Raw genomic sequence first — 19,669 nt, forward strand, 5'->3', positions numbered from 1 at the left:
GCTAACTTACCATTTGTGTTTTCCTCTTACTATCACTCGCATGTTTATCTTTGCCATGGTGGCAGACGCACAGTAGGTTCTCCTACCGACCACCAGGAAGGGAGTTCCATCATAGGGAACATATGAGTTCCCAATGCAAGTTTTTTCATGATGCGAGATCTGTGTTAAACAAATGACAAGTTAGAATAGCAGTTCATCTCTATAGCTAATCTAAAATCGATTAATAACACATACGTCTGTCTACTTAGCTAGCTACAATATCTAACGTTAGTCAACGGAGTTAGCTAGCTATTTTACTAGGCAACGACCTAGATTAATATCACTTCTTGATTCAATTCTAACTCAGCCTTCTGTCCAGACGCTGTATCTTTTTTGTTTACAATACGTGGTCCTTATCTTCTGTTTATAATGGTTTAGATGGTCTTCAAACGCTTGTAGGCTAGTAAAATACTGAAGACCAGCAGTGTTAACCACCATCGTTGTAAATGAGTCATTACAAAATTCCTGAGACAACTCAAACTACGAGTGGAGCAGTGGAGCAGACCGGACTATGACGCCACTTTAACAAAATCGGTATCCCTTCTAGCCAAGACCGATTAGGTCTATTTCCTGTAACAAATCTGTATCAGCCAATTACAAACGTTGACGTGGCAGAACGCTTTTTCATAAATCACACCGCAGCGGAGGAACGTTCCAACTCCATTATATCGAGGCGGAGTTGTTTGGACGCGGAATTTGCTGGCAACAACAACTAGCCACCATCGTCGATTCTTGTAAAAAATAAAAATAATAATAATTCTGAAAACATTTACATGTACCCGTTTGTCATATACAAGTGCCCTCTTTCCGCGTGGTTCTGAAATGTATACTTTTAATAACATTTTTTACAACCACCAAATCCTTTGTTGCTCCTACAACGTAAAGTGAGATTCAATTGGTTCCGGAATCCTTGGGACATCCCTACCTTAAACCCTAAAATAAACCATTACCTACCCTAACCATTTAAAATGTCAACTTCCATTATTACGGCAGAGAAAACGAAGGTGGAATTACTAGTGACAGTCAAGCGACTGAGCCACTCCAAAATAACTGTTGGTTACGGACCACTGTTAACCTGTTATTAATTGCAAACATTTATTACAATTTATGATGCAAACAGAAAGTCTCTCCCTTATCGGAACAGCTCATGGAATACGAGAGAATAAAGAGACGCAAAGGGACAGAACAAAAAAGTATTATGCGCCATTCAATTATGGTTCTGAAAAAAAAACACGTTGAGATAAGCACTCAATTCTTAACATTGTAATTTGGCATTTCCTCCCTCGTGTTGTACTTCTGTAGATGGTCATTCAAAATCAAAGAACAAGGCATGCATAATAGTTTTTTTTTTATAATGCACATTGATCAAGGAAACCGCTTATATATATAAAAAAAAAATCTATGGTAGGCATGTACATTCTTTCTTATAGGTTTTCATATGCCTATCCATTCCCACTCATGGACTATTCCTCAAATCTTACTTGGTCAATATATTCATCTCGGGGGAACTCGGCAGTAAAATGGCTTTATAACATTGACAACTACTAGATGTTACATGAAACCAACCACTTTTTACTGCATGTTATTATCAAGCCATTTTCAATCATTTAATTCACAGTTAAATATCATCTTTCTGATCTTGTCTGCTAACAATTTCAACTTCAAACCTCAGACTCAAAGAGATGGTTTTATAGCCAAAAGTTACTTTCCTTTTCCTTCTTCTGAATTAAAGTGTACCTTCCCATTGTGGTCCATGGTCCTTTCTACTGTCTTCTCACACCATGCCTGAGGACCACGAGAGGTCCATGCTGCCTGCAACGCGTTGGCCTACCTACACTCATGTCCTGGAGCCTGGGACTAGTCATTGCAGTGTTGATGAAATGTGATCTTGAAATGCCAATAAGTGACAACCTCTGAAGGAATTTAACTTTTTCCCCAATACATTAATGTAGATCAATGCAGGGCTCTGTATATTATAAGAGTATGACACAGCCACAGAAGGGTGAGTACTGCTGTCTACATTTCTTTCTATGTTTACTGAAATGTAAAAAAAAGAAAAAAAGTTATATATAGGATGAAGAAACAAAAATGAATGAAACATGAGTCACATCTGCATGTTGTCTTTCAAGTTAAAAAAAGAATATGTATTGCAACGTGTACAACTACTCAGCTCTGTCTCACTGCTCAGAATGTGTCGGAAGGGTACGGTGGGCCTATACCATTAGATTCATTTACAGATTTAGAGTTAGAATGCATTTCTCACACCAACAGATGTCACGGGGGAGGCGAAAAGATTGAAACAAAACAGAAAAGATTCATCAGTTAGATTTTTTTTTCAACACTTCTGCAGAATCAATGCTATGTTAATTCTCTTAGAAAAAGAAAGTAAAGGAAGAAAAAAAGCCACACAAAAAATGTTCCGGAGACCAATAAAAGTCTATTGGGTTCAAGTTGTACTGTTTTTTTTCTGATAGTGGAGGCAGCAGACTTTTTAAACCAAACATGGGACTGAGTGTGGTGGCGGTAGAAGTGGGGAGTCTCCATATAGCGCCTCCTGCTGCCGGGGTTCTAGTCGATGTACTGGGAGAGCCAGCGGAAGCCCTCCCCGTAGCCCTGCCTCTTCAGCACGCTGCACATGAACAACTCCAGTGGTCTCGTGTTCAACTCCTTCATGGGAATGTTGCCCTGGAGACCAGACAAACAACGTCAGGGAACATCATCATTCAAATGCATGGTTGTTCTAACCACCTGTGGCTCTGTTTTTGTTCTTCCTTTGTTTAAAAAAAATCTTATCTATGTTAGAGGTAGGGTTTTCAAAGAGGTTATTGCTTTGGTTACTGCTAGGGCCAAGAGTTTTTCAACATGACCTGACAAGGTGAAACTCTTGTGATTTGTTGTACAGTTCAGTAGTTGCACTGTGAGGAAAGAAGTGGGTGGCACAGTAGTATGAGTGGATGACAGGAGATGTGGGTTAGTGCAGTGATCTCCTCACCTTGCCTGTTGTCTGGCCATACAATCCAAACAGCTCACGCAGTTTCTCCTCACTGATGGCTTCGTGTCTGTCAATCTTGTTGCCAAGGACCAGGATAGGCACGTTTCCAATGGTCTCATCTGTCATTAGTGCCTGTGTGCACCACAGGACGGAGATGTCTGGTTAGTTATCACATTACTCCACACCAAACACGTCATGATCTTAGACACGATCGACCCATGAAACATTTAGCAGTTTGGAAACGCTAAAGAAGCCATTCTTTCGTCGCACATATCAAAAGAAATCAGTACATCACTGATGAACTGCTTATGAAAAGGCCATTTGTTCAGATAGAACATGTATGGTGGATTTTAAGTTGAAATCGTTTTCAGCCCCATTCATCTTATTCATGGGGCCTTTGTAATGTAGTTGTGAAATCCATGATTACGCACATCAAGTTCTGTTTTGGACTCGGCCAATCTCGGGATGTCCACGCAATCCACAAGGAAGACGATGCCGTTGATGGCGGGGAGGTAGTTTTTCCACACTCTGCGAGCTGTTTGATAACACACAATGAGCAAAATAAATTAGTGCCGTGCAGTTTGCTGGGAGCCACAAATGGACAGATCGACGTTCTCTCACACACAGACAGTCAGGCACACATACATACCTTGTGCATGGCCTCCAAGGTCAAAGGTGGTGAAGGTCATGCCAGCAATCGTCAGCTCTTCCGAGGCTGGTGGGTAAAATGGGTCATGGTTACATTGGAAAACTACTACACAAGCTCAGTCAATTGGGTAACCATCAAATAGGTAGGACAAGAGTAAAAGTAGCCAGCGCTAGCTTTTTATGAACATCTGAGGGGCAGTGTTCATTTTGGCACTCTTGGATTTAGTCGTCTTAGTCATTTTGGCACATTTGTCATTTGAATTATGATTTAGTGTAGTTGTCAAAACTAAAAAAACGAAATGCCCTTTCATTTTAGTCGCATTACATTTGTATTGCCTCAATAACCTATAGTAAACATACATCACTGACTTCCATGTGCACAAACATACATAGCCTTGTCCAACCAATATTTTTCTGCATAACATTAGATTCTCTACCCAACAGCAGAAATATGACAAACATAAGAAAAATCTACCCATGTAAATTCCTATTTTAGCCTACATAGATATTGCACATTACATACAAAACACACAGAGACAGACAAGAGAGAGTAGCGATCACCGGATGGCAAAGTATTGTGTGACTGGTTAGCTATGGGGAAGCAAGAGAGTCGCCTGCGCGGAGCCTGTCTGCCCATATTCATCGCTTGCTCCCCAGCTGATGTAGGCTGTGTGCGTCCTTCCCACTGCTGAACAGAACTGCGAAGCACATCTGTGCTGCTAAAATCTAATAATTGTACTCATCACTGAAAAGCTCTTAATCTCTCGAAAAACTCCAGTCCACTTAGTCAGATTTTAGTCACAGAGAAGTTAGTCTCATCTCAGTCAACTGATATGAAAAAAATCATTTATTTATATTTTTGTCTATATTAGTCAGTTATAGTCAAGTCAATTGGCACAATCTGTTTATTCTTTTTTATTTAAATAGGTGTTTGACGAATAGTTTAGTCACTATTTTTGTTGTTGAAATTATCACTGCGGAGAAGATCATACTTGGGATTGACTGAACTATTAGGCCTGCTCATAAGCTACCATCTGTTTCCTTAGTTCTCGATGGGTACGTTTATAGAAAAATGACAAATGTGACTAGAAAAGATCTACTCACTTGGATGTAAAGTTGGCACATGCTGTCCCAATCTGTCATCTTTGAGCATGTGCAGTAGCGTTGTCTTGCCAGCATTGTCCAGTCCAAGAAATACTAACTTGCCCGATTTCTTGTACAGTCCTAAAATATAACAAATGTATCAAACAAATATTTCAGAATATTTTTTTGTACACTGACAGCGAAGAAGCTGCGACTTCCTATCACCAAGCCCTGTCAAGAATTGTTGACTTTCCTTTGCCTAACAATGTTTTCACAATGAAACCAAATCATTGGAAACTCTTCTCAGCAACAAAATAAGTCAAACTTGAAAGTGTTGAAGTAACAAGTTAAGACTTGCTGTCAGGTAGGCATAACCTATAGCGAACAAGCTTTGTCATTTCTATCCGAGTGAGCTCTGAGGCCTAGCCGTCATCATTACTCCACACCACTGGAACATCAGCACTACCTGTTTAACAGGTTCAGCAGGAGTGTCACCACGCCTCTCGGGGATGAGAGCTAGCTAATGTCACAGAAACTATGGGCTCTGGAGAGGAAGGGTAAAGCGAGTGGTAGCAGCAGCCTCTTGTTTGTGTTTCACTGTAGCTTAGCAGTGGACACACACACTGTAAAACACCTAGGCCTAGTCCTATACTAGTCAATTCATCAGTTACCACGTTCAACCACAAGAGGGACAACATGGATTTCTAGGAACAACAGACAGACAGACAGTACCACACTCGTTGGCATTCTTTAGAACAGGTGGCGATTGGGAAACCAAGAAATAAACAGAAAAGGTATCAGTACTGAGTAGCTTAAGATCCATCTTCCTATACAAGCCATTCAGAGGACAGTATTGAAAGTGTAATAGGCGATGTTTAGATAGTACTTACCTAGAAACTGCAGTACGCTACTGAAACCACTATAAATCCAATCAAATATGAAGGACATATCCGGAGCTGGTGAATCCTGTAAGACCGCAAGAACAGAGGCTATGAACAACAGGCAAGCAAGAACAGTACATGTTAAAACATTTGATGAATTACTTGGCTCTGATCTTCCTTAGACACAAAATAAATTAAGATCTAGGCTTAATGGAAGCTAGAACCCAAGAGCAGTTTCCCCAATCTCAAATAAGGAGCCATTTTAGATCAACAATACAAATAGTTGGTACTTTCAAGACAACTGGGAACTCTGGAAAAATACAAGGTCAAATCATGACATCAGTGATCTTTGTCAGAAAGCTCTACAAAGAGGCCTGAGTTCCCCAGTTGGAATTCCGAGTTAGATAACCGTTAACTACTTTTCCCCCCAGTCGGAGCTTGTTTTATTCAGAGTTCCCAGTTGTCTTGAACGCACTGAAGTTGGAAGTCGGAGATCTCAGAGTTCCCAGTTGTTTTGAATGCGGCATGACCCAACAGTGAAGAGATAAGGCAATTAGTTATCCCGGATTCCAAAACTGTTGATCAACAATCTATATCAGTGATGGGCACCTTCCTAATATTGAGTTGCGCCCCTTTTGCCCTCAGAACAGCCTCAAGTCATTGAGCACTGACACTACAAGGTGTCGAAAGCGTTACACAGGCATGCTGGCCCATGTTGGCTCCAATGCGTCCCATAGTTGTGAAGTTAGCTAGATGTTCTTTGGCTGGTGAACCATTCTTGATACACACGGAAAACGGTTGAGCTTGAAACCCAGCAGCGTTGCAGTTCTTGATACACAAAAACCGGTGCGTCTGGCACCTACCACCATACCCCGATCAAAGGGCACTGAAAACCTGAGAAAAAGTCAACCAGGAAGTGGAGGATCTGAGAATTGTAGTTCTTTCTAGTCCCTTTCGAAACTACAGTATCTGTGGGGTTACGTTGCACTTCCTAAGGCTTCCATTGGCTGCAAAAAGCCTTCAGAAAGTGGTTTGAGCATTCTCCTGTTACTGGGCAGATAATAGACAGACAGTAAGTTTGTTTTATTCACTGCTTTAGCACACTCTGCCAACCCGGATGTCCTAGCTGTGTCTGAATCTTGGCTTAGGAAGTCCACCAAAAACTGTGAAATCTTCATCCCTAACTACAACGTTTTCAGACAAGATAGAACGACCAAAGGGGGCGGTGTTGCAATCTACTGCAGAGATAGCTTGCAGAGTTCTGTCCTGCTATCCAGGTCTGTACCCAAACAATTTGAACTTCTACTTTTAAAAATCCACCTCTCCAAAAACAAGTCTCTCACCGTTGCCGCCTGCTATAGACCCCCCTCGGCCCCTAGCTGTGCTCTGGACACCAACTGGGACATGCTTAACACCCCAGCCATTCTACAATCCAAGCTTGATGCCCTCAATCTCACACAAATTATTAATGAACCCACCAGGTACAACCCCAAAGCCGCAAACACTGGCACCCTCATAGATATCATCCTAACCAATGTGCCCTCTAATTACACCTCTGCTGTTTTCAACCAAGATCTCAGCGATCACTGCCTCATTGCCTGCACCCGTAATGGGTCAGCGGTCAAACGACCTCCACTCATCACTGTCAAACGCTCCCTGAAACATTTCAACGAGCAAGCCTTTCTAATCGACCTGGCCCTGGTATCCTGGAAGGATATTGACCTCATCCCGTCAGTAGAGGATGCCTGGTTATTTTTTAAAAATGCCTTCCTCTCCATCTTAAATAAGCATGCCCCTTTCAAGAAATTTAGAACCAGGAACAGATATAGCCCTTGGTTCTCCCCAGACCTGACTGCCCTTAACCAACACAAAAATATCCTGTGGCGTTCTGCATTAGCATCGAACTGCCCCCGCGATATGCAACTTTTTAGGGAAGTTAGAAACCAATACACACAGGCAGTTAGAAACGCCAAGGCTAGCTTTTTCAAACAGAAATTTGCTTCGTGCAACTCCAACTCTAAAAAGTTCTGGGACATTGTAAAGTCCATGGAGAATAAGAACACCTCCTCCCAACTGCCCACTGCACTGAGGATAGGAAACTCTGTCACCACCGATAAGCCCACTATAATTGAGAATTTCAATAAGCATTTTTCTACGGCTGGCCATGCTTTCCACCTAACTACCCCTACTGCATTCAACAGCACTGCACCCCCCACAGCTACTCGCCCAAGCCTCCCCCATTTCTCCTTCTCCCAAATCCATTCAGCTGATGTTCTGAAAGAGCTGCAAAATCTGGACCCGTACAAATCAGCTGGGCTTGACAATCTGGACCCTTTCTTTCTAAAATTATCTGCCGAAATTATTGCAACCCCTATTACTAGCCTGTTCAACCTCTCTTTCGTGTCGTCTGAGATTCCCATAGATTGGAAAGCAGCTGCTGTCATCCCCCTCTTCAAAGGAGGTGACACTCTTGACCCAAGTTGCTACAGACCTATATCCATCCTACCCTGCCTTTCTAAGGTCTTCGAAAGCCAAGTCAACAAACAGATTACCGACTATTTTGAATCCCACCGCACCCTCTCCGCTATGCAATCTGGTTTCAGAGCTGGTCATGGGTGCACCTCAGCCACGCTCAAGGTCCTAAACGACATCGTAACCGCCATCGATAAGAAACATTACTGTGCTGCCGTATTCATTGACCTGGCCAAAGCTTTTGACTCTGTTAATCACCACATCCTCATCGGCAGACTTAGTAGCCTTGGTTTCTCAAACGATTGCGTCGCCTGGTTCACCAACTACTTCTCTGACAGAGTTCAGTGTGTCAAATCGGAGGGCCTACTGTCTGGACCTCTGGCAGTCTCTATGGGGGTACCACAGGGTTCAATTCTTGGGCCAACTCTTTTCTCTGTATACATAAATGATGTCGCTCTTGCTGCTGGTGAATCTCTGATCCACCTCTACGCAGACGACACCATTCTGTATACTTCTGGCCCTTCTTTGGACACTGTGTTAACAACCCTCCAGACGAGCTTCAATGCCATTCAACTCTCCTTCCGTGGTCTCCAACTGCTCCTAAACACAAGTAAAACTAAATGCATGCTCTTCAACCGATCGCTGCCTGCACCTGCCCGCCCATCCAGCATAACTTCTCTGGACGGTTCTAACTTAGAATTTGTGGACAACTACAAATACCTAGGTGTCTGGTTAGACTGTAAACTCTCCTTCCAGACTCACATCAATCATCTCCAATCCAAAGTGAAATCTAGAATTGGCTTCCTATTTCGCAACAAAGCATCCTTCACTCATGCTGCCAAACATACCCTCGTAAAACTGACCATCCTACCAATCCTCGACTTCGGCGATGTCATTTACAAAATAGCCTCCAATACCCTACTCAACAAGCTGGATGCAGTCTATCACAGTGCCATCCGTTTTGTCACCAAAGCCCCATATACAACCCACCACTGCGACCTGTATGCTCTCGTTGGCTGGCCTTCACTTCATCATCGTCGCCAAACACATTGGCTCCAGGTCATCTACAAGACCCTGCTAGGTAAAGTCCCCCCTTATCTCCGCTCACTGGTCACCATAGCAGCACCCACCTGTAGCACGCGCTCCAGCAGGTATATCTCTCTGGTCACCCCTAAAGCCAACTCCTCCTTTGGTCGTCTCTCCTTCCAGTTCTCAGCTGCCAATGATTGGAACGAACTACAAAAATCTCTAAAACTGGAAACACTTATCTCCCTCACTAGCTTTAAGCACCAGCTGTCAGAGCAGCTCACAGATCTCTGCACCTGTACATAGCCCATCTTTAATTGAGCCCAAACTACTACCTTTTCCCCTACTGTATTTATTTTGCTCCTTTGCACCATATTATTTATATTTTAACTTTTAACTTTCTTCAAACTACAAATCTACCATTCCAGTGTTTTTTCTTGCCATACTTTATTTACTTTGCCACCATGGCATTTTTTTGCCTTTACCTCCATTATCTCACATCATTTGCTCACATTGTATATAGTCTTATTTTTTTCTACTGCATCATTGATTGTATGTTGTTTTACTCCATGTGTAACTCTGTGTTTTTGTATGTTGTCGAACTGCTTTGCTTTATCTTGGCCAGGTCGCAATTGTAAATGAGAACTTGTTCTCAACTTGCCTACCTGGTTAAATAAAGGTGAAATAAATAAATAAAAAATAGGAGCTCAGTTACTGAATGGTCTGCCTGGCAACAAAGGGATTGGATATGCGCAGTCACGCGAGGGCACCATTCCTTCTTTTTCTCCTTGAATGAATACGCTATTGTCCGGTTGGAATTTTATCGCAATTTTACGTTCAAAATACCATAAAGATTGATTTTAAACAGCGTTTGACATGCTTCTAAGTACAGTAATGGAATATTTTGACTTTTTGTCTCTGGTTCCGCGCTCGCGCGTTATACCTTTGGATAAGTGATCTGTACGCACAAAACGGAGGTATTTGTACATAAATATGGATTATTTCGAACAAAAACAACATTTCTTGTGGAAGTAGCAGTCCTGGGAGTGCATTCTGACGAAGATCAGCAAAGGTAAGAGAATATTTCTAATACTAATTCTGAGTTTAGGTTGCCCCGAACTTGGCGGGTGTCTGTATAGCTCTCTGTGATGGCTGAGCTATGTACTCAGAATATTGAAAAATGTGCTCTCTCCGTAAAGCTATTTTAAAATCTGACAAAGCGGTTGCATCCAGGAGTAGTCCATCTATAATTCCTTAAATAATTGTTACATATTTTGTCAACGTTTATGATGAGTATTTTTGTAAATTGATGTGCACATTCACCGGTAGTTTTGGTGGGAATACATTTTCTGAACATCACGCACCAATGTAAAATGCTGTTTTTGGATATAAATATGAACTTTATCGAACAAAACATACATGTATTGTGTAACAATGTCCTAGGAGTGTCATCTGATGAAGATCGTCAAAGGTTAGTGCTTCATTTAGCTGTGTTTTGGGTTTTATTGACACATGTCCTTGCTTGGAAAATGGCTATGTGATTATTTTTGTCTATGTATTCTCCTAACATAATCTAATGTTTTGCTTTCGCTGTAAAGCCTTTTTGAAATCAGACAATGTGGTTACATCAAGGAGAAGTGTATCTTTAAAATGGTGTAAAATAGTTGTATGTTTGAGAAAGTTGAATTATGACATTGTTGTTTTTGAATTTGCCGCCTTGATATTTCACTGGCTGTGTCCTGCAGGTGGAATGCTAGCGTCCCACGTAGCACATAGAAGTTAGATCATCTGCTCCCCTTTATCTACACTGACTGAAGTGGATTTAACATGTGAAATGAATAAGCGATGATAGCTTTCACCTTGTCAATCTGTCATGGAAAGAGCAGGTCTTCTTAATGTTTCGTATACTCAGTGTATAAAACACCGAAGTAAATTATTATAACGTATTTAGATGTGACAGATCACAGAAAGGGGGAGGAGTGGCCATATACAGTTGAAGTCAGAAGTTTACATACACCTTAGCCAAATACATTTAAATTCAGTTACACAATTCCTGACATTTAATCCTAGTAAAAATTCCCTGTTTTAGGATCACCACTTTATTTTAAGAATGTGAAATGGCAGAATAATAGTAGAGAGAATGATTTATTTCAGCTTTTATTTCTTTCACCACATTCCCAGTAGGTCAGGAGTTTACATGCATTCAATAAGTATTTGGTAGCATTGCCTTTAAATTGTTTAACTTGGGTCAAACGTTTTGGGTAGCCTTCCACAAGCTTCCCACAATAGGTTGGGGGAATTTTGGCCCATTCCTCCTGACAGAGCTGGTGTAACGGAGTCAGGTTTCTAGGCCTCCTTGCTCGCACGCGCTTTTTCAGTTCTGCCCACAAATTTTTTTATAGGATTGAGGTCAGGGCTTTGTGATGGCCAAAACCAATACCTTGACTTTGTTGTCCTTAAGCCATTTTGCCACAACTTTGGAAGTGCGCTTGTGGTCATTGTCCATTTAGAAGACCCATTCGCGACCAAGCTTTAACTTCCTGACAGATGTCTTGAGATGTTGCTTCAATATATCCACATAATTTTCCATCCTCATGATGCCATCTATTTTGTGAAGTGCACCAGGTCCTCCTGTAGCAAAGCACCCCCACAACATGATGCTGCCACCCCCGTGCTTCCCGGTTGGGATGGTGTTCTTCGGCTGGCAAGCCTCCCCCTTTTTCCTCCAAACCTGACGATGGTCATTATGGCCAAACAGTTTTATTTTTGTTTCATCAGACCAGAGGACATTTCTCCAAGAAGTACGATCTTTGTCCCCATGTGCAGTTGCAAACCATAGTCTGGCTTTTTTAATGGCGGTTTTGGAGCAGTGGCTTCTTCCTTGCTGAGCGGCCTTTCAGGTTATGTCAATATAGGACTCGTTTTACTCTGGATATAGATACCTTTGTACCTTTTTCCTCCAGCATCTTCACAAGGTCCTTTGCTGTTGTTCTGGGATTGATTTTAACTTTTCACACCAAAGTACATTCATCTCTAGGACAGAACGCGTCTCCTTCCTGAGTGGTATGACAGCTGCGTGGTCCCATGGTGTTTATACTTGCGTACTATTGTTTGTACAGATGAACGTGGTACCTTCAGGCGTTTGGAAATTGCTCCCAAGGGTGAACCAAACTTGTGGAGGTCTACAAACTTGTGGAGGTCTTGGCTGATTTCTTTTGATTTTCCCATGATGTCAAGCAAAGAGACACGAAGTTTGAAGTTAAGCCTTATAATACATCCACAGGTACACCTCCAATTGACTCAAATTATGTCAATTAGCCTATCAGATGCCCAAGAATTTAATGTTAATTTCTCTACCATAAGATGCCTCCATCAGTTTAGAGAATTTGTCAATACGACCAACCGGCCTCAGACCACGCAAACCCAAGACCTTCACATTCAGCTTCTTCACCTGTGGGATCATCAGAGACCAGACACCCGGACAGCTGATGAAAGTGAGGAGTATTTCTGTCTTTAATAAAGCCCTTTTGGGAGGAAAAACAAATTCTGATTGTCTGGGCCTGGCTCCCAAGTGGGTGGGTCTATGCCCTCCCATGCCCCTGCCAAGTCATGTAAAATCCATAGATTAGGACCTAATTAATTGACTGATTTCATTCATTGTAAATTGTGTTTAAATTTTTGTTCAGTATATAACTTGTATATATATTTTTTAAACATAGGAAAATATGTGAACACCTGCTCATCCAACATCTCATTCCAAAACCATGGCATTAATATGGGGTTGGTCCCCCCTTTGCTGCTATAAACAGCCTCCACTCTCCTGGGAAGGCTTTCCACTAGATGTTGGAACATTGCTGCAGGGACTTGCTTCCATTCAGCCACAAGAGCATCAGTGAGGTCGGGCAATGATGTTGGGCAATTAAGCCTGGCTCGCAGTCGGTGTTCCAATTCATTCAAAAGGTGTTCGATGGGGATGAGCTCAGGGCTCTGTGCAGGCCAGTCAAGTTCTTTCACACCGATCTCGACAAACCATTTCTGTATGGACCTCGCTTTGTGCACGGGGCATTGTCATGCTATAACAGCAAAGGGCCTTCCCCAAACTGTTGCCACAAAGTTAGAGGCACAGAATCATCTAGAATGTCATTATGTGCTGTCACATTAAGATTTCCCTTCCCTGGAATTAGGAGGCCTAGCCCAAACCATGGAAAACATCCCCAGACCATTATTCCTCCACCACCAAACTTTACAGTTGGCACTATGCACTGGGACAGGTAGCTTTCTTCTGGCATCCGAACAAACACAGATTTGTCTGTCGGACTGCCAGCTAGCGGATGGCCATTGCTGCTCCTTGATGTTTCCACTCCACAATAATAGCCCCTACAATTGACGGTGACAGCTCTAGCAGGGCACAAATTTGATGAACTGACTTGTTGGAAAGGTGGCATCCTATGCCACGTTGATAGTCACTGAACTCTTCAGTAAGGTCATTCTACTGTCAGCAACAGGTTTCATTCAAATAGCCAAATCCACTACTTTAAAGGGGTGTCCACATATAAATGAAAACATACTTGTGTGTAAAGGCCTTTTACAAAAAGTCCCACTGTACCTAACATAATTAAAAACTTTAAGCATACAACTTACCACACCCGGTCTTAGGGATTGCCAACTATGGAAATTCCTCTACTGAGTTAGGTAAATCAGCTTTTAGTGTCCTTCACCTTATTTAAAATGTCCTTATATTTGATGTTTTGGTGCAATTCAAAAAGATAATTGAGGACTTCATTATTAATGTTATTTTGTTGTTATTTTTCCCACTTGCATTTATATTTTCATGCGTGTATTTTCTGTAATTTCTGTAATTCAGGCCTCATCCACAAGAGACATTAGTGTCAGTATGACTCCCTGATACCATATTTGATTTAACATTTAGTGTATCTGAGTGAGACTAACAAAATCAATGGGGGCCCCCCAAACGGTAATTCGACCATGCTCACAACTTCAGATTTTTGGTCGCTAAACTAATTTAGCTATCTTAAATAATGTTAGCCGACATGGGCTAATTAACTGACTATCAGTGACTGACAGAAGAGAAAAACTGCTGATGCACACCACATTTCGAAAGTCCACCTTGTGTATTCTATTGTAACACTGAACATTAAATTGAGACCCCGACTGAGTTCCCCCAAACAATATTGTGATCCGAGGGCATAAGGACCACCAATTGCCCATCCCTGATCTATTATAATTCTAATGGTTTGGCTACTTCTGGAACCAGGGGAAGCATCAGTGACACAGGCAAAGTAATATGGAACAATTAGTCTATAAGCCTATATTTGTGTTTCCAAAGGTAGACTAACAACCATCCTAGAGTCCAGGTCCTACAAGATCTTAGAATCCCTGCAATCCGAGTTCAGCATGTGGAACGCGCTGCGTGTCACATCGTCGCAAGGAGAGTCTCATCTGAAGGATTTAGCAACATGTGATAAGAACAACGACAATCAATGGCACCCCTCAGGAAGTATTATCTTGTTCGAGTGAGATTCATTGGACAGAAGTGCAGGCAGTTCAGACCAATGTTCACACAAGTCTCTTTCCTAACAGCCAAGACACGTGCTTATGAACATGGCCTCAACGACACTGACTCAGAGCCTGATGATGTGGACCATGGGCCTTGTAAATGGATAATCCCAATCAGGTTTAGTTTGCTAACATTAGCCTATTGTACTTTCCATGAAAAAATACATGCAAGATACAAACCCTAATGTCCTGCCATAATCATTCAAGCATGGAAAGGCTGCACAGGGAACCTTTTAAACTTGATATTTAACATGAATGATTTCACTAGACTAACAAACCAATGGCCACCTAAGAATAAAAATCCTCTAAAATAAAAATTTACATGCAGCTTCTGTAACGCAAAATAAAATGCAATTCACAGTCAAAAGGTAGGCTCCCAACACCTCTACATAAATACCTCCTTCAATGAGCACTGAGCAGGAGATTTATATAAATAAAATAAAGTCATAATGGACACACCTACTTAAGGGTTTTTATTTTTTACTAATTTTCCACATTGTACAATAATAGTGAAGACACCCTAACTATACAATAACATTGAATCATGTAGTAACCAACAACAACAAAAAGTGTTAAATCAAAATATATTAGAGATTCTTCAAAGTAGCCACCCTTTGCCTTGATGACAGCTTTGCACACTCTTGGCAACTTCTCAACCAGCTTCATGAGGTAGTCACCTGGAATGTATTTCAATTAACAGGTGTGCCTTGTTAAAAGTAAATTTGTGGAATTTCTTTCCTTCTTAATGCGTTTGAGCCCTTCAGTTGTGTTGTGACAAGGTAGGGGTGGTATACAGAACTGTTGGCTCAAACGCATAGTTTTGAAGTCTTCACTGTTATTCCACAATGCAGAAAACAGTAAAAAAATAAAGAAAAACCCTTGAATGAGTAGGTGTCCAAACTTTTGACTGGTACTGTATATTTGAAATAAAAAGAGACCTCAGTGGCCTGGCTGGCTGAGTTGGTAACTTTACACCAAGACTTTTGTCACAAAACTCAGACTCAACTGTCTCCCAGTCTAGCGTGCACCACAATGCGCCCGGCCGACCTGTGACCAGTTACGCAACTTGCAAACAGCTCCAGGGCTAAAGTATATGGGAGCCAAAGGTCAAGACCATGCAAATACAGCTGAACTACACATCAGCAGGAGCTCTCCCCTTTGCCCTGGCTGCTGCTGACACACTGTGGGTTGGAGGATCTGTGTGTGACGTGATCCAGTGGAGGCAAAAGATCTACTGGCTAAATTTCTGAATTGGAGTGCCTGTGTTAACACAGCCAAGTAAATACCCTACTCTAGAACAGTTTAGCAGGGAAGCCAGCATATTTTGTAGAGATGTACCACACCGGCTTCTAGTATTTTCCAACTATCAAAGCAAGAGAGCAGAGCCCTACGCTAAACAACCTCTGATTTACCATATCAGTCTGATTTTACATGATTACGTCATTGGACGCTCAAAAAAAGTCTCAGCAGTAGTCGTCATGGAGATACAATATAATAGTATTCTATTGTGTTATGTGTTCAACTTAATTCTGTTCATTCCCCTGAACACCAGTCCTTTTAGACATGTAATTGATCAATCTAGGCCCAATAATAATATTTAGAATGTACAGCATCTAGCCTAACCAAAAGAAAAATTAGAAAGTAGTGACACCTCTGCAAAATATTGTATGATATTTCAATATTAAGGCCAGAGGGCATTGAGGTGCAGGACCGGAAGTGTACTTACAGATTACAGAAAAATATACTTCCAGTAGGACATCAGACTCCCTGACAGATCTACTTGCTCGTGTTCTCACCTTTTTCCTAGAGCCTCTTAAATAGGAGAACATGTATTCAACTCAAACATAACCTACAGGTTATGACAGCTAGCGATATCTTACAAACACTGATCAATCAAGTCACTGTTTTCATCCCTAATAGAAGTTGAGGTGAGAACAGATTGCTCTAGAAAAGCCATAGCTACTATACACGTGGGGGAAAGAAAATACAATGAATAAATCCAGATTATAAAACAGGTTTTTGGAGTGCTGATTGGATGATAGCAGGGAGTTATGGCATCACAATCTCAGCATTCTCCAGGTTCCATTAGATTTATCAATGCACACCCACTGTCCCAAAGCCCAGCCAGTCAATTTATAAACTTCATCTCCCAATATTTCCCTATGCTACTAGGCTAACATTTGGGTGATCTAAACCTTGCTGTCTGCTTCTCTGACCTGTGGAACAATGTTGCAGTTTTTTTGACAGCTTCTCTGGCCAGGTGAATTCATTTATCAGGATAATTTTTGTACCTTTATTTTACTAGGCAAGTCAGTTAAGAACAAATTCTTACTTACAATGACGGCCTTCCGGGGAATAGTGGGTTAACTGCCTTGTTCAGGGGCAGAACGACAGATTCTTAACTTGTCAGCTCGGGGATTCGATCCAGTAACCTTTCGGGTTACTGGCCCAACGCTCTAACCACTAGGCCGTCATTGAAAATATGAATTTGTTCTTAACTGACTTGCCTAGTTAAATAAAGGTTAGAGCGAGAGCAGTGTGTTTGTAGTTGTTGTGGCGTAAACCACCCTGTAAAAAAAAATAAAAAATTGGCTAGCAACTTGAGAATCTGTGAACTAACGACTGGCTTTTGCCCAGACTATTTTGTATGGTGGAAGGATAAAATGTAACTAATTTACTCAATATAATAATGTTTTTAATTTAAACATTAAATCTTTGAACATGTTGGCAAGCGTTTTATAAAAGCAATAAGGCCCTCGAACACAGGAATTATCAAAAATAACACCGCCTCTAAGGGCTCTTTACTCGGCCTGAGGCGAAACAGCCTTTAGTCAGGAGTTATTTACACGATAATTCCCCGGTTCTCATGCCTTAATGCTTAAGTATAATCTGTATCAATCTAATATGAAACGCTTAAGAGTCGTGGTTATAATCGTAAGACAAGACAATTGCATAGTGTCAGACACTAAATATATTAATTTCAAATGCCCACTAATTAATAGTAGTTGTCATAACATTGTTGATCTCACTCCAATCTAATCAATCAATCATGTAATCAATCATAATTTTGAAGTATGGGGGATTTTCAATATATGGCCAATAGAATTCAACATAGAGGAGAATCTGGAGCTATTTGACTGATTTAGTTATTTCTAGTTTGGGGACTAAAATTACTAGAGGAGGATATTTCTGTTAATGCATCAACGTGTCAGACTTAAAATTAAAATACAATTTATGGCTAAAGGGAATTGGGTTCAACATTGCATAAGTCTCAGTGCACTTCACACAAGAATTCACCAACTCACACACCTGAAACGAATCTTATGTCACCGATACACATCGAGTTTGATTTTATTGACTCCAAAAAAATAACATTTCAGCTCGAAGGTGGCTGTATCATAGCAATCAGATTTTAACGGCCTATTGTGATGCTCCATTATCCGCTACTGGATATGTCCTGTTTGAATGTAGAAAATGTTTCATTATTAAAATAAATCCCTTTTTTGTTCAATTTAGTAATCCAACAATTTGTACACCACCAGGTCCACCTTCAACTGGATACAGACATTTTAGAAGACACGTTTAGCCGAATCGAGAAAGAAGATACTGTAGTATAGCCAAGTTAAGGTTGGTCGAAAGTTCTGTGTTATGCCAAACATTATCTTACCTATGTTGTAACAGCATCACATTAGCCCGTTTACAATCCGCTAACTACCTGTCATTAAGGCATCTGTTTAATCGATGGTGCAAAATCACCATGATGAATAATATAACAACGACCACTATGACCAGTTGGCTAGCTAACGTTTGGAAGCATAGCGAGCTGTTAAAGTCACAAATTGTGTTATTACGTTCAGCTGGCAGCGGAGTAGGAGTTGGTTTTATTCACATTTAGCTAACTGGGTTATATTAAAATATAGCTAACGACAACGTTGACATACACACGTAAGTTGCCATAGTGATTGGTTGGCCCTCTAGCTAGCTAAGTGCATCTGAATTCATAGATACGTGTCATTTTCAAAGCTAGCTACAGACATTAGCATCGAGCTAGTAGTGGGAGGGAGATAATGCCAATACAGCTAACTTTAGTTAACCGCGAAGCGGTTTGTTACAACTAGAGAACATTTCTCAAGGTAGTAATTCACATACTACTAAATGGGCCTAATTTAAGGTTACCACATTATGTTTCAAAATAAGACAAAACGTTAGCTAACTAACGTCAGCCGCAAACTACACACTTTGTTTTAGGCTTCCTGCTCAAATGACGTTAGCATGAAGCTAACGTTAACAAGCAGTGTTACCGAACGTTCAAATAAACTCACTGGCGCAAACCCCATATTTGAAATAATTAATGCGAAACACTTACCCGTTAGCTATCTAAGTGTATATCAATTTACTAAATATGTTTTCTCTTAAAATCATGAAAATCGGCCTTCTGGTGAAACGAGAGTCCGCAATTCGCGTCTTCCTCTCCACCTTCGTATTTTGTTACAGAGCCACGACACAGCAATGGCTGTCCTCAGGCCTAGCCGCTTCCTGTTTATGTTTCACAATAATCTTTCCGGTAGGGGAACAAAAATATTAACAAAGTTCGTGCTACCCTGTAATGTAAAGGTGTTAACATTTCAATACTCATGTTCATCAGGCGATATTGTACAAACAATCTGAAGGGGCCGTTTGTATGTTCATATTTCTGATCTGAACAATAACGACTTCCAGTCCAAAATCTTCAACTCCAGCAAAAATCGCGCTAGAGAAAAATATTTATTAAAACGTTAAGCATTAGTCTGGTTTTATATAAACTCATTTTATTTGTAAAAGCCAGTCTGTCACCGTGTATTGAACTGATCCCATGTTTTTGGACTCAAACATCAAAGGAAGCGAAGACAGTACAAAATTGTGAGCGTTTCACTGTTTCCAGTACTGTAGAAATCGACTATGCACAGGAAGT

At 41.1% G+C, this 19,669-nt stretch overlaps 1 protein-coding gene across 1 annotated transcript; it reads right to left on the minus strand.

Annotated features, from left to right (window-relative positions):
• Window positions 1-1,109: 1,109 nt before the first annotated feature.
• On the minus strand, window positions 1,110-19,235 carry LOC115148569 (GTP-binding protein SAR1a). The gene is made up of 7 exons (XM_029690569.1): window positions 19,085-19,235; window positions 5,653-5,728; window positions 4,784-4,903; window positions 3,681-3,746; window positions 3,463-3,566; window positions 3,032-3,163; window positions 1,110-2,724 (listed from the first exon to the last, which is right to left on the minus strand). Exons 2-7 carry the CDS (start codon window positions 5,708-5,710, stop codon window positions 2,608-2,610), a joined length of 597 nt encoding a protein of 198 aa, XP_029546429.1. The 5' UTR covers window positions 5,711-5,728; window positions 19,085-19,235; the 3' UTR covers window positions 1,110-2,607.
• Between the last annotated feature and the right edge of the window lie 434 nt (window positions 19,236-19,669).

Source organism: Salmo trutta, chromosome 15, assembly GCF_901001165.1.
Source record: "Salmo trutta chromosome 15, fSalTru1.1, whole genome shotgun sequence".
In the NCBI taxonomy this organism is placed as follows: domain Eukaryota; kingdom Metazoa; phylum Chordata; class Actinopteri; order Salmoniformes; family Salmonidae; genus Salmo; species Salmo trutta.

Coding starts and splice junctions, on each gene's coding strand:
- LOC115148569 (XM_029690569.1), bottom strand. CDS start 5,710: ATGTCCTTCATATTTGATTGGATTTATAGTGGTTTCAGTAGCGTACTG. Junction 4,904..5,652: donor TAGCGTACTGCAGTTTCTAG/GTAAGTACTATC, acceptor GTTATATTTTAG/GACTGTACAAGAAATCGGGC. Junction 3,164..3,462: donor AGTCCAAAACAGAACTTGAT/GTGCGTAATCAT, acceptor TGGTGCACACAG/GCACTAATGACAGATGAGAC.